The sequence below is a fragment of the Camelus ferus genome, chromosome 17 (assembly GCF_009834535.1).
Source record: "Camelus ferus isolate YT-003-E chromosome 17, BCGSAC_Cfer_1.0, whole genome shotgun sequence".
NCBI classification, from domain to species: Eukaryota; Metazoa; Chordata; class Mammalia; order Artiodactyla; family Camelidae; genus Camelus; species Camelus ferus.
This window is the reverse complement of record NC_045712.1, coordinates 24,096,454-24,111,634: the sequence shown is the minus strand read 5'-3', so window position 1 is coordinate 24,111,634 and position 15,181 is coordinate 24,096,454. Positions and strand designations below refer to the sequence as shown.

Here is a 15,181-nt window from a genome sequence, read left to right as displayed (position 1 = left end):
AGAGGGCAACCCAGACCCAGCAGCCCCTGCCTGTCCTTCCAGCCACGGGAGACGACCCGGAACAGGACTCTCATCACCTTCCACCCAACAGCAAAGTGCAGTCCAGGTAGCCCCTTCTCTCCTCCAGGGGCACCAGCACAGGTAGAGTGGGAAACCCACTGCAACCAGGTGGCCAGAGAACAGGTCAGGGTATTGCTCTCTACCTCAGAGGTCCAACATCCTGAACCTTCCATCTAATGACAACAGGAGACCCAGGAAAAAGCCCTCCACCTCGCAGGTGACACCAGAAAGGATCCAGCAGAACCAAAAGAATAAAGCAGACCAGAATTGCATTGAAGGAGCCCAGAAAAGAAAATTTTCATTGGAAAAAGGGTCCACAAAAGGAGGCCAGAATCCACATGCTAAATCTAAACAGGATGCTGCCTTCTAAAAGAGAAGGTTTACATAGCATCAAAAGCCTCCACCATAATATATAATATCCAAAATGTCCACCATACAATAGAAGATCACTCATTATACCAAGAACCCACAAAATCACAACTTGAGTGAGAAAAGACAATCAACTCATCCTGAAGTGAATCAGATCTTAGAACTATCTGGCAACAATTTTAATGCAATCCTCATCAAATTGCCTCAACACGTAATTACAAGTTGTCTGGAAACAAAAGAAAAAATAGAAAACCTCACTTAAGAAATAAAAGTTAAAAAGAACAAAATGCAAAGTATAAAGCTGAAAAAACAATTACTGAAATTTTAAAAAGACTTGCTAGATGGGCTCAATATTACATTGGAGACAACATAAAATAAAAATTTTTAAACTTAAAGGTCAGGGGGAGGGTATAACTCAGTGGTGGAGTGTGTGCCTAGCATGCATGAGGTCCTGGGTTCCAATTCCAGCACCTTCATTAAAAAATAAATAAATAAGATTAATTGCCTGTGCCCCCCCAAAAGAAACACACTTAAGGGTAGATCAATAGAATTACTCAGATTGAACAATGGAGAGAAAAACCGAAAAAAAGGTGAACAGAGCTTCAGGGACCTCTGGGACAATAACAAAAGATCTAAACATCTATATCATTAGAGTCTGTGGAGAAGAGAAAGAATGTGATGCTCAAAAAGTACTGGAAGAAACAATGGCTGAAAACTTCTCAAATTTAGTGAAATACATAAACCTACAGATTCAAGAAGCTGATCAAGCTTCAAAGAGAATAAACTAAAATAAATCCATGCCAAAACACAGCATCATCAACCTTCGGAAAACTAAACACAGAAAACAATTTTGGAAGCAACCAGAGAGATACAACGCACTCACTATAGGGAAAAATAATTTAAGTAATTCAAAAATACCTGAAACAGTCAAAGTCAGAAAAAAAGTATCCCATTTTCAAGTGCTGAAAGAAAACAACTGTCAAACTCAAATTCTTTATCCCCCAAAACCATCCTACAGGAATTCAGAGGAAATAAAAACTTTCTCGGACAGAGAAAAACTAAGACGATTTGTCACTAACAGATCTATCATTAAAGAATGGCTAAAAGAAACAACAGAAAGGAAATGATAACAGAAGAAGGCTTAGAACTTCAAGAATGAAAGAACAGTGGAATGGGTAAAATTAGCTCTAATGGACTATCCTTCTCTGAGATTCGTAAGTCACACTTGATGGTTGAAGTAAAAATTATAACGTCTGTTTTGGTGCTCAATGTATGGAATGAAGACTTGAGGCAATTACATTTTAAAAGTGAGGAGGGTGAAGGGTCAGAAGTAGAAGCAAAGTTTCACTACTTCACTCCACGTGGTAAACGTCAGTGCAGGCTGCGGTAAGTCATGTAAGTGCATGGTGTTACCTACAGCATCCACTCAGAAGTTATTCAAAGTCATATATTCAAAATCAATATACATTTTAAGATATGGAATTCTAAAAACTGTTTCAGTAACTCACAGAAATCCAGGTAAAGAGAAACAGAAAATAGAAAACAAATAATAAAATGGAGACTTAATCGTGATCAATAATTACTTTAAAGGTTAATGGTCTAAGTACCCCATTTAAAATACAAAGATTGATAGATTGCATTAAAAAACATAACCCACTTATGTGCTGTCTATAAAAAAATTCACTTCAAACACAACAAAACAGGTAGGTTCGAAGTACAATGATGAAAAAAGATGTATCATGCTAACAAATGTTTAAAAAATAGTAATAGATATATTAATATCACATAAAATAGGCTTCAGAGCACAAAAAATTAATAAAGATAAAAAGGGATATTACCCAATGATAAAAGGATCGATGCACCAAGAAGACATAACAATCCTAATTCTGTATGCACCGAACAACAGAGTTCCCACATATATGAAATAAAACTTGACAGAGCTGAAAGAATAGAGAGAGCCACCACAATTATAGTTAGGACTTCAACACCATACTCAGCAATCAATAGAACTACTAGACAGAAAAAATTAGAGAATCTACAAAAGAAGTGAACAACAGCACCAACCAACAGGGGCTAACTGACATTCATAGAACAATCCACCCAACAGCAGAATACCCAGCAACCAAGGAACATGCACCAAGATAGAATCATCCTGATTCATAAAACAAACCTCAACAAATTTAAAAGAATTTAAATAACAGAGTATTTTTCTGACATAATGGAATAAAAGTAAAATTCAATAACAGAAAGATAATAGGAAAATCTTCAAACACTTATGTATTAAACAACATGCTTTAAAAAAAAGGATCAGAGAGGAAATGTCACAAATTTAACATACAGAAATCAGTTGCATTTCTATACACTAACAACAAAATAGCAGAAAAAAAGTTAAGGAAACAATACCATTTACCATTGTACCAAAAGGAACAAAATACCTAGGAATCAAGCTACCCAAGGAGGCAAAACACGTGTACTCCAAACACTGTAAGACCCTGATGAAAGATATTGAAGGTGACATAAACAAAGGGAAAGATGTACCCTGTTCTTGGATTGGAACAATCAATATTGTTAAAATGGCCAGACTACCCAAGGCAATATACAGATTCAATGCAATCCCTATCAAATTACCAACGATATTTTTCACAGAGCTGGAACACAAAATGTTAAAATTTGTATGGAAACACAAAAGAGTCTGAATAGCCAAAACAATCTTGATAAAGAACGGAGCTGGGGGAATCATGCTCCCTGACTTCAGACTCTACTACAAAGCTACAGTAATCAAAACAATATGGTACTGGCATAAAAACAGACACATAGATCAATGGAACAGGATAGAAAGTCCACAAACACACCCACCCACTCATGGTCAATCACCTATGACAAAGGAGGCAAGAATACACAATGGAGAAAAGACACTCTCTTCAATAAGTGGTGGGAAAACTGGGCAGCTACCTGTAAAAGACTGAAATTAGAACATTCTCTAAAAACATACACAAAATAAACTCAAAATGGATTAAAGACTTAAATGTAAAACCAGAGACTATAAAACTCCTAGAGTAAGATGTAGGCAAAACACTCTTGGACATAAATCGCAGCAATATATTTTTGAACCAGTACCTGGAGCAATGGAAATAAAAGCAAAAATAAACAAATGGGGTCTAATTAAACTTAAAAGCTTTTGCACAGCTAGGATACCATCAACAAAGTGAAACGACAATCTACAGAATGGGAGAAAATATTTGCAAACGATGCGACTGACAAGGGACTCATTTCTAAAATATACAAACAGCTCATACAACTTACTATCAAAAGAACAAGCAACTCAATCAAAAAATGGACAGAACCTAAATAGACATCTCTCCAAAGACAACATCCAGATGGCCAACAAGCATGTGAAAAGATGCTCAACATCAGTAATTGTTAGAGACATGCAAATCAAAACTACAGTGAGATATCACCTCATACCAGCAGAATGGGCATCATTAAAAAGCTACAAACGATAAATGCTGGAGAGGGTTTGGAGAAAAAGGCCCTCCTACACTGTTGGTGGGAATGTAAATTGATGCAGTCACTACAGAGGACATTATGGAGTTTCCTTAAAAAAAAAAAAAATAGACTTACAATATGATCCTTCAATCCCACTCCCGGGCATATACACAGAGAAAAATTAAATTCAAAAAGACACAGGCACCCCAATGTTCATAGCAGTATTATTTACAATTGCCAAGACATGGAAACAACCCAAATGTCCATCAACAGATGACTGGATAAAGAAGGCCTGGTATATAAATATACAGAATGGAATAGTACTCAGCCATAAAAATAAAATAATGCCATTTGCAGCAACATGGATGGACCTGGAGATCGTCATTCTAAGTGAAGTAAGCCAGAAAGAGAAAGAAAAATGCCATATGATATCACTTATATGTGAAATCTAAAAAAGGACACAAATGAATTACTTATATTTATAATTTAATGATTGATTTCTTTATATGTGTAAGCACATTTGACTGTCCTTTATGATTGGATTACTGCATTCTGTTCATTCTTATTTTGTGGTTGGTTTTATTCCTTTGATAACTATGCAAGGGTAAAAAGTTAAAGCTCTAAACTGTTCTTAAAAACACTGAATAGTACACATATGTTTATTTTTTAAAATATGTGCAGTATATTGCATATGTGCATTTACATGCACTATGTTGTCTATGTGAGTCAAATTGTATCAATTTTACCTAATAAATCTGAAAAATGAAAAAAAGTGATTTATGCACCACCATTACAGTATGAGAGCATTCTGAATTTGACTATATATTTGACTTTACCAGTGAGTTTGACACTTCCATATGTTTCCAGGATGTTTCTGAGTGTCCTTTCATTTCAACTTGAAGAACTTCCTTGAGCATTTCTTTCAAGGCAGGTCTAGTGATAAATTCACCCTGCTTTTCTCTGTCTGCCCTTAATGTTAATCTGAAGGATAACATTTCTGGATATAGTGTTCTTGGTTGGCAGTCTTTTCTCTCAGCTCTTTGAATACATCATCCCATCCCTTTCTGGCCTACAAGACTTCTGGGCTAGACACAGATAACATGGCAGGGTGGGGCATGGGTTTCTTCTATGGAATTGTTGGGCAAAACCTTCTTACTATACTGTCTCATCTAAGCCGAGGGCATGGAATTCTCCTGGACTACTTTGCAGACACTAATGAGCCCCTTTCCCCACCCTGGGTTCATAACTTGTCCCTTCCATGGATCTGGATGGCTGCTTCCTTGATGAACTGCTCTTCTCCCAGATCTCTTATTGCACCTTCAGGATATGTCTGGACATGTGGCACTCCCCACAATGAGGGCCCAAAGACAAGGGCACCCCAGGGCAAATGTGGCCCCTATGTAAATGCTTAGCCTTATATCAATAATGTGTGGCACGAGGGAGCCTGTACATAAGGACATTTGGACCCATTCACAGTCACAGTCAATCAGATTAACACTGGCAGGAATAGGACAGGAAGGGGGATAGGCAGCTCCATGGGGAAGCTTTGCCTACTAGGAGGTAACCCTAGAAATTCAGCACTTTAGAAACACTAGCCCTGACCACTGGAAGTGCCCTAAATAGACTTTCAGCTTCTTTAAACTCACTGGTCAATGCAGTCATGGACAACGGATTGGCCTTGGATTAATTGCTGGCCAAGCAAAATGGCGTCTGTGAGGTCAGAAACAAAACCTGCTGTACCTGTGTCATTAATTCTGGCCAGATCCAGATGGACATCAAAAAGATTTATGAACAGGCATCATGGTTACACCACTACAACCAGGGGTCAGACCCTAATGCCATCTGGTCCACCAATCAGAGCACCATCCCTAGCCTTACTTGGTTCCTGCCCCTCCTGGGCCCAGGAATGATCATGGTCCTTCTCCTCTTTGGACCCTGCCTCTTTAACCTCTTGGTAAAGTTCACATCTAACAGGTTACAACAGTTCCATGTCAAAGTTCCATCCTGCCTCTTGGACCCTAGACCAGGCATCCAAAGATTTTTTACTCTCTGATAGGCCGGGTCCATGCCCCTACTCAGCCCTGAAGCAGCTACACAAGACAGACTGTCACCCCTCTGCTTCCCATAAAAATATGACAGTAAAATCTCTTCGGGGGGAATGAGGCAGGAGGGAAAGGGGAGAGACAAACGTTAGATAAATGAAGAGGGGGCACCACTGTTGGGTGCAAAAAAACTGTCCAGAACCAGCTGAAACCAAGGTGGCTTTTAAAATAGTTCGGTCATTGACCTTTAGCTCATTATACCTTCACTGTAACACTCAAAACCACTCCTCTTTATACCAAGACACCTCTGAGATAGACCATAAAAGGATAAAAAGTGGGCAGTCACCCAATGCCTGGAAAATCCCCTTCTTTCCCTGAAATAGCAAGAATACCCCTCCCACTCATTAGCATATGAAATTACTTAGCCCCTAAAGACCTATGACCCCCATGCCCCAGGCCGCTCCCACTTTCTGAGATGGTCCGCCTTCTGCCTATGGAGTGTGTATCCCTCTAAATAAACATACCTTTGCTTTTCTGTTGTTGTTTTTTTTTTTTTTTTAGTATTACAACTTTATTTTATTTATTTATTTTTGGTAGTGGGGTTATTTGATTTATTTATTGATTTATTGATTTAAATGGAGGTACTGGGGATTGACCCCAGGACCTCAAGCACGCTAAGCCTGCACTCTACCACTGGTTCCCTCTTGAATTCCTTCCTGCAGGAAGCTAAGGACCCTCATTTTGTGGTCCGTCTGAAGGACTCCTGCAGGTCTCAAGATGTGAGGTTTCTCGCTTTTGCAACTATGAGAGTCCTTTACCCTCCTTGTGGATCTCGACTAGCTCTGTGGGATAGGTTCTCCTCCGCAAAGCGCTGGTTCCCGACTCCCTGCTAAATTCCAAGCATCTCTGGGAAGTTACGAGGTCCTCTGGCAGGCTGAGGTCCTTCTCCAGGACAGGCTAGTGGGCACCCTGACAGCACAGCCCACAGGGACCCATTTAATGCGCTCCCCTCATATTCCCCAACTTCAATGCAGCATTAGCCTGCGACGCCTGGACACAGCTGCCTAGGCCCGGGGAAGCTCAGGGCTGCACAGGCCTGGGGGGTCATTTGTCCCTCACCTGCCTACACGCCCTGCTGCCTGCAAACCTTTATTTTTCAAACAGGAGGCAAGTGGAACTTCCGGCCTGGGTACCTCCTGTGTGCCTCCAAGAGACAGAAGAAACACAAGCTGCTGGGCCATGAACACAACACAGTGATGAGGTAATTAATCCACCCGCCCCGCAGGACTCATGCAAAAGGTTACCTGCCCCCCAGGAGCTCACAGGCCAACTGAGTGAGGGAATGGGAAACTCCAAGGAGGCGGCCTCCTGCGTGCAGGCTGTGTCCCAGGCACACATCCCTATTTCAGCCTCATGAGACGCGGTTTTTCTCCCCGTCATTTGGACCACGGAACAGAGACTTACCGGGAGGATAAGGCGCTGAGCCAGGAAGCTGAGCAGTGATCCTGCAGGCGGTCCGGAGGGAGCCCTCGGAGGCGCGAGCAGGGGGCAGGCCAGGCAGGGGTCCCTGAGGCCGTCTGGTTGGTGCCGCAGCTGGTGCTGGGGGAGGATCTGCTCAGGCCTCTCCCAGCCACGCAGCCCCTGCTGCAGCCCTGGGATGTGCCCGGAACGCCAAAGCGGAGCAGCAGAATCCACCGCCCAGCGCCTAGCCAGCTACCCGGCTCCAGGCCAGGCTGGGCCCGCCTCTCCACGCTGCTCGTGCCGCTGAAGCGTCGGCTCCACCCGCCCGGAGAGACCTGGAGTGAATTCAGCTGTGGCCACCCGCTCCTGTTCCAGCTGGGAGAGAGGTGCTGGGGGGAGGGAGGCTCCTGCAGAGCCCAGCTCACCCGCCTGCGCTCAGAGCCCACTCTGGGGGGCTCCACAGAGCCACGCGGATGCGCTCGGTGTCCAGCGGCTCACATGTCCTGAGATGCAGCACAGAAAACCCCGTGCAATATGTACAGTGGAATAATACTCAGCCTTAAAAAAAATGAAATAACGCCATTTGCAGCAACATAAATGGACCCAGAGATTATCACACTAAATGAAGTCAGAAAGACAAAGATAAATACCATATTATATCACTTATATGTGGAATCTAAAATATGACACAAATTAACTTATTTATAAAACAGAAACAGACTCACACAGAAATCAAATTGATGGTTACCAAATGGGAACAGGGGTAGGGAGGGCTAAATTGGGAGTTTGGGATTAGCAGATACAAATTACTATATATATAAAATAGGTAAACAACAAGGTGTTCCTGTATAGCACGGGGTACTATATTCAATATCCTGTGGTAAACCATAATGGAAAAGAATATGAAAAGAAGAAACATGTTTTTCCTCAGCTTTTTGAAAAACACAGGAAGAAAAATTATTGCTATTAGGTGTATCATTCCAAAAAATAAAAAATAAAAAACAAAATAAAATAAAATAAAATGACATCATGTATGCCCAGAGAAAGGTTCAGGCTCAAAAAAGACCAAGGAAGACCTTCAGTTTACACCTTACACTGATCCCCAACACAGAGACACCCTACAACAAAGGAACAACAACAACAACAAAAAAAGGTAAAAGCATGGAAAGGGTGAGAATCTGACCTCTAGAAAAAACTGTATTATAAGATTAAAATGTCCAGTTTCCAACAACAATAAAAAATACAAGCCATACAAGCAAAAGGAAAATATGGCCCATTCAAAGAAAAGGGCAAATCAACAGAAACTGTCCCGGAGTAAGACAAGACGGTGGACTCTATAGAAAAAGACTTGACAACAATTGTCTTAAAGGTGTTCAAAGAGCTAAAAGAAGACATGAGAAAAATCAAGAAAATGATGTATGAACACAGTGGAGATGTCAATAGAGAGAGAGAAAACATAAAAAGAAACAAAAAGCATTGCTGGGTTTGATGAATATGATAACTGAATGAAAATTTCACTAAGGGGTTCAAAAGCAGATTTCAGCAGAGAAAACAGAACCAGTAAACTTAAAGATAGGACAATTGAAATCATTGAGTTTGAGGAATATCCACAGTTTGTGGACTCTGTTTCTGACCATCCACAGATGAATGCGTAAACAAAATGTGGTATAATCATACAGTGAAATATTACTGAGCCTTAGAAAAGAATGAAATTCTGGCACATGCTACAACATAGACGAACCTAGAAGACCTTATGCTAAGTGGAATAAGTCAGTCACAAAAGGATAAATATTGCATGATTCCACTCATATGAGGCATTTAAATAATCCAGTTCATAGAGACAAAGTAGAGCAGTGGTTGCCAGAGGCTGGGGGAGGGGAGAATGAAGAATTATTGTTCAACAGCACAGAGTTTCAAGTTCGCAAGATAAAGTTCTGGAGGTGGATGGTGGTGACAGTTGCACAACAGTGTAAATATACTTACTGTCACTGAGCTGTATATAAAAAATAGTTAAAGTGTAATTTTATGTTATGTATATTTACCAGTTTTTTCATAGTAGTTTTAAAGACTTTGGGGAAAAGAACAAAAGATGACACAGGCTTCCCTGTTGCACAGCGACATCGGGGCGCCATTTACACAGACCACACTGTGAAGGAGTCTCCCTAGAGCTGGCAGCCCTGGAAGACCTGGCAGCCCTGAAACCCCAACTCTCCTACCCACGGAGACACTGCTGATCAACACAGGCCCTGCTCATCCAGCACCAGACTCAAATCCTCCACACTAGACCCAGACTACCCCTGCCACTTCCTCAGAGCCTATTTATGAGATGCCACGTATCTGCCATCATTAGCTCAATGACATCCTTGAAATGGCTGCAAAGAGCTGGGGACACACATATAGCAGACCTGGTCATTCCTTTATTGGAAGGGGTATGCTTTGTTGAACTCTACAAGCTTGCGAGCCCAAAGAGATTTCAAGTTGAAGATTCAGGTGGTTTTCTTTGAGGTTGTAATGGCCCTGAATAAAGCCCCGGGTGTGGCAGCTATGCCAGCGCCAATAGATCTGGATGATGTGGACAGCGTGGAGCAAACGGCAGTAACGAAGGCGGATGCACCACATGCGGACCCAGGACTGCAGTTTCACAGCTGCCCATTCTTGCCGCGCATACAATTCTAGGGACGCCCACCGCCTCTTCTCCAGCAGTTTCGCCAGCTTCTGTTTCCACCAGCACTGAATAATCCACGCCCTGAGCGCCGCGTGCAGCAGCGTCCGGCGCACCAGGGTGCCCCGCCACCAGGCCTGGATAAACACGGCCGCTTTGTCTTCTCCCAGCATCACGATCCTTACTTTGGGGCCTTGCAAGAGAAAACAGGGGACCGTTGGGAAACCCGTATGTTGCGGCCCCACGTCTGCCAGGAAGGGGCCCCGATCCTCTAACAACAATCACCCCTTTCTCTGACGGTCAGGAGAGCTGTGATGGGCAGCGGCTGCACCTCAGAGGTAAGAGATATCTCGCTTCTGCCACTCTCTGATTAACCGACACGGACACATCATCTTACCCTCTGAGTCTCAGGGTCTCCAGCTGTAAAATGGAGGTACCCTGCACTTGCTACCTTCACCGGCTTTACGTGGAACTGGCTGACCATCTAGACAAGAATACTCTGATCTAGAGGGGAAACAGAGACAACTTTAACCCGGGCCTCAACACAAGCCTGAGATCCACATCTCTACCCTTCAGACCCCTCTCATATGCTGACAAAGTGACATCCTTGTTCCCCTGCCCCCTCACCTGTGACTTCAAGTTAAAACTGCAACCTACTATCTCTCCTCTGCCTCACCAAAATACTGAGATTCCTCCACCTCACATGCTCTATTAAGAGCTTAACACAATTAACACACACATCAGTACAAAGACACGTGCACACACATGCACACACACAGACACAATCCACTCTTCCTTGACCTTTGCATCCCCCAAACACAGTCCCCACTTTGAGCTCTCAACCCTGCATGGTCTGGGCTCACGCTCCTTGCCCTCGTCCTTGGCACAATCTGCACACCTTGGTTAGACTCACATCTCTCAGCCTAAGGAGGAAATAGGGGGAAAGAACAGCCAAGGAACAGTCGATCCCTGTTCATTTCCTGCTCTGTGACGGTGGCCATTCATCCCACTTTGCCTGGCACATGCTGGGTTTATGCCTGTTGTCCTGGTGTAATGTTGATAAGTGCCCTTTCACTCACTGAAGCATCTCTCTTTGGACAACAAATTACACGCTCACAGACCTTTGGGTCACTCCACTAGACCATGAGGGTCAGAGGGTCAGAGATGTCACAAGTCAAGGCTGTCCCCAACAGTACAGCCTGGCTCCATCTACCCACGGAGCAGAGGGAGGGAAGTGGCAGAGGTGTGGGTAGGTTGTTGCGGGTGGAGTCCCTTCCTCTTCTCTCCTTTGCTCCTTTAAGTTCTGTTCTATCAATGCGATTTCATCGTTATCATTGACTATACTTTGGAAGGTTTTCTGTCCTTATCAGAGACAAAAACATGAAAGTAAGGGTGCTTTCCCCAGCACTAGGTGCCAAGGTGCCAAGTCAACCACACACTAGGCTTCCTGGACTTTCGTAGGATCTCCAACATGGCGAAGGGATCCCCTCCAGAGGTAACTCTGGGACATGTACTGCCCTCCAGAAAGTCTGGGGAAATCGGACTGTCTCTTACAAAACATCAAATGCCCATGCCTTGGGGTGGATGTCAAATGCCCTCAGGTCTGCACTCTACCAAATTACCCACGGTTAGGATGCTTAAGGGCTAGATGTTCCCATCGCTTCCAGGTCTGTTCTCCTTCCAGCCACAGCTCTGGCAGGAAGAGGGGAGGAGGGGATGGTCGTGATGTCATAAGGGCACCTATGACTCAGGCACCAGCATGGCTCCCAACAGTTGAGCCCCTTCTAAGGAAAACCCAGAAGATCCTTTCTTTCCTACCTAAGTAGCTAGAGTTCCGGCTACAAAAAATATCCCCAAATACTGACCCATTCACACCAAAATGTATAGTGATACTCATTAAAGCCTGGCTGGTATTCATTAAATGGGTTTCAATTCATTTAAACAATGGCATACCAAATATCAATTAGAAGGAATGAGTGTGCTCTGTATTTACTGATACAGAAGAGTGTACAAGATCTAGCAAATTTATCAGATCAAGATGAACTCAATATAAGCATATATATATATACACGTGTCTTGTAAAGGCATTATTTTAAAAGGCAGTGGAGTCGCAGGTGGTATAGCTCAGTGGTAGAGTGCGTGCTTGGCATGCACGAGGTCCTGGGTTCAATCCTAGTGCCTCAGTTTAGAGGGAGGGAGGGAGGGAGGGACGGATGGATGGATAGATATATAGGCAGGCAGGCAGTGGAAATTAGGAAGATAGCCACAAAAATTAGCAATGATCATCTCTGATGAGGATACCTGAGTTGAGAGAACAGAGTAAACTTCCTTGCTGTGGCCACACCCCCTATATCTTGCCTGTCTGTCAGTCACCTAATTATCAGGCCCCAGGGAGAGCAAGACCCACACAGGCCAGAGAAGCCATAAGCTCCCAGGACCAGCTAGGGCCCCCATCTTGAGCTCAGTTGGCCTCAAGCACTCTCCTGCCTTCTTCCCCTGAGGGCCAAGGTCACAGTCAGGAGATGGGGGAGGGTCAGCCCCTAGGCCCCAATTTTGCTACCTCCTGGCCTCTGAAGACCCACCTGTCATCGTGAGGTCCTGGTTCCCTCTCAGGGCCATAGCACCAGGGGGTCACTGAGATGTGCATTTGCAAAGTGTGGGGTGGGTATGGAGGAAGTCGATGTGGGGCTATGGGGTGAGTGGATGTGGAGAAGAGGAGGAGGCCATTTAACGGGGTGTCAATGTGAAGTTAACAGGATGTGGGGGTGGGAAGGACAAGAGTGAACTGGAGACTGGGGGGAAATAGTGGAGTATGACACATGGGACAGTGAAGGTACCAGAAGCATCTGTTTGAAGATAAAGGCATTGGCCAGGCCCCTGGGAGACCCGCATCAGTTTAATGCCTCCCTTAGTCTGGCCCCTAGTCACCACATTCTGCTGTTCCTGGTAATAATAATGGCGTGATGACATTCAACCCACTTTACAGATGAGGAAACTGAGGTGCAGAGGCCTTACATGGCTTACTCTGGTCTCACAGCTGATTAGTCCTGGAGCTGGCACTTGGTCCCAGAGCTGCCCTACTCCGAGACTCCACTCTGGACCACTACACCTCGTGGACTCCAGCACCCCTATCTCCTCCAGTGCTCTGATTCTCCTTTTTTCTAAGAAAAAATTTTAAGAAACCTCTATTCTGAATCTTTAAAAATTACCAAGCAAAAGAAGCTTAGACTCCAAAGGGGGCAAACTATGTGAATCCATACATTTCTGGTGCAGAAAGGAAAAATGTTATCCATGGGGACATAACAATAGTTGCTAAGACTTGGGGGATGGATGCACATGGGAACTTTGTGGATAATGGAATGTTCTATATTTTCATTTTCATGGTGGCCACAGGTGTGCAAACTTGTAGGAATAAAATCAATGAAATATACAACTAAAATGGACATATGCTGTCATATGTATCCAAATTACACCTCAGTGAAATTTGTTTGAAATGCCTTCATCCACGTTGGCTATAATGCAGAGTCTTGTAGGATCTGATTGTGTTGGAGGTTGTAGGGGAGGGGTTCGAGTCCCTGCACTCCAAGGGCACAGGACAGATCTCACATATGGAGCCCAAGGGAACAAGGGCTGGGTCTCAGGGTGGAGCGAAACTCAGACAAGGAAGGGTCCCAGGGGCTGCGTTGTTGGTAGACGTGGTAACCCTAGGGATAGGGAGGGTGCTGGGGCCTTGAGTGTCACTAGGACCTGCCCAGATTCAAGCCAGTGGGCAGGGAGGAGCCTCCCCAGGGACTGAGAAACAGAGGGGTGACACTATCCCAGAGGAAGTTTTGATCATGTGCTGGGCAAGGGGCCTGGAGCGATGGGGTTATGCCTCTTAGAACTGGAGTAAGGGACACAGCACAAGGGACAAAATACAAACACCCTTCAGGGTCACTGTGTGTGAACCACGGAAGTACTTGCATTCTGGGATCTCTCCCCATTCTCCCACTCCATCCCCACCATTCTCTGCCACCTCTACCAGAATTTCCCCCTAGAGATTCTCAGCAGACCCCTTCAGGGAGGGGCAGAAAAGAGAGAAGAAAGCAGGGGTCAGTGAAGATCTCTAGGGGATCAGCCCTCTGAATCTGCTCCCAGCCCCAGAGCCTACAGGGGGCGGAAAGCAGGTCTGCTGGGCGGGGCCTGCGCTAAGGCAGCCCTTTCCTGTCAGCCCCTGCCTGGGTCCCTTCTTCTGCCTCCACCCCACACTCAGCTGGATTCCCCTAGCACGCAGACCCCGGCACAGCTGTCTTCCTGGCAGCCCCTCAGAGGAGGACTTGGTAGATCTACACCCTGAGAAATCCCAACTCCTCTTCCAGACCTCCACTCTGGCCCTCGTGGGATCCTGCTGTCGCCCTCTGTCTGCTGACCAGACTCTTCCCTCACTGCTTCCCGGAGCCACTTTCACATTTGTGGCCCCTGAGGCTGCACAATATCAGAACATGGTAAGTTAAAAAAAAAAATGTTCATTGAGTGAGTAATGAATGGATGAATGAATGGACTCCAGCCCCAGTGCACTTCTCTAGACACCCAAAGGCTTCAGGACCTGCTACCCTTCTCTCCATAACTAGGGACAGAGGCTGTCACGCCCTACCCTGTCCCCTCTGTCCTGGCAGGAGTGGGAGTGGGCTCGGGGTGGTGCTGAAAATCCCCAGGTCTGAGATAAGGAGGCCAGAGCACTTTGGGGCCAGGAGAGAAGTTGACACTAGGAAAGCCTAGGAAGGAGAAATGGAGAAACCTGGGGTAGGGGCAGTGTCATGGGGACCTGGAGTCTGAAAGAGAAAGGTAGGGAGAAGGGCGGAAGAAAGTGTAACCAAATGTGACTTATTCAGGCTACACCCAGGGGAAGCCCTGAATCCTCAGGCTCTCCCCACTCAGCAGGCCTGCTGCTGCTCTCCTCTGTCCACAAAACGCCCACTGTCCCTGCCATGAGGTCTTGGCAGCTGGCTTTTGAGGTTGAGTCCAAGACCCTGTAGTGGCCCAACTTGTATCCTTGCTCTAGGGCTGGGGGGGGGGCGGTATGGTCGCCCACAAAAGACTCTTCCTCTTTCCTTCCTAGTGG

General features: G+C 44.8%; 1 protein-coding gene across 1 annotated transcript; it reads right to left on the bottom strand.

The window, feature by feature from the left end:
* Nucleotides 1-9,815: 9,815 nt before the first annotated feature.
* Nucleotides 9,816-10,493, bottom strand: LOC102519379 (IQ domain-containing protein F5). Its single transcript, XM_032458394.1, has one exon. It carries the CDS (start codon nucleotides 10,251-10,253, stop codon nucleotides 9,828-9,830), a length of 426 nt encoding a protein of 141 aa, XP_032314285.1. The 5' UTR covers nucleotides 10,254-10,493; the 3' UTR covers nucleotides 9,816-9,827.
* Nucleotides 10,494-15,181: the final 4,688 nt, after the last annotated feature.

Excerpts from the sequence above, each read along its gene's own strand:
- LOC102519379 (XM_032458394.1), bottom strand. The coding sequence starts at position 10,253 with ATGCTGGGAGAAGACAAAGCGGCCGTGTTTATCCAGGCCTGGTGGCGG.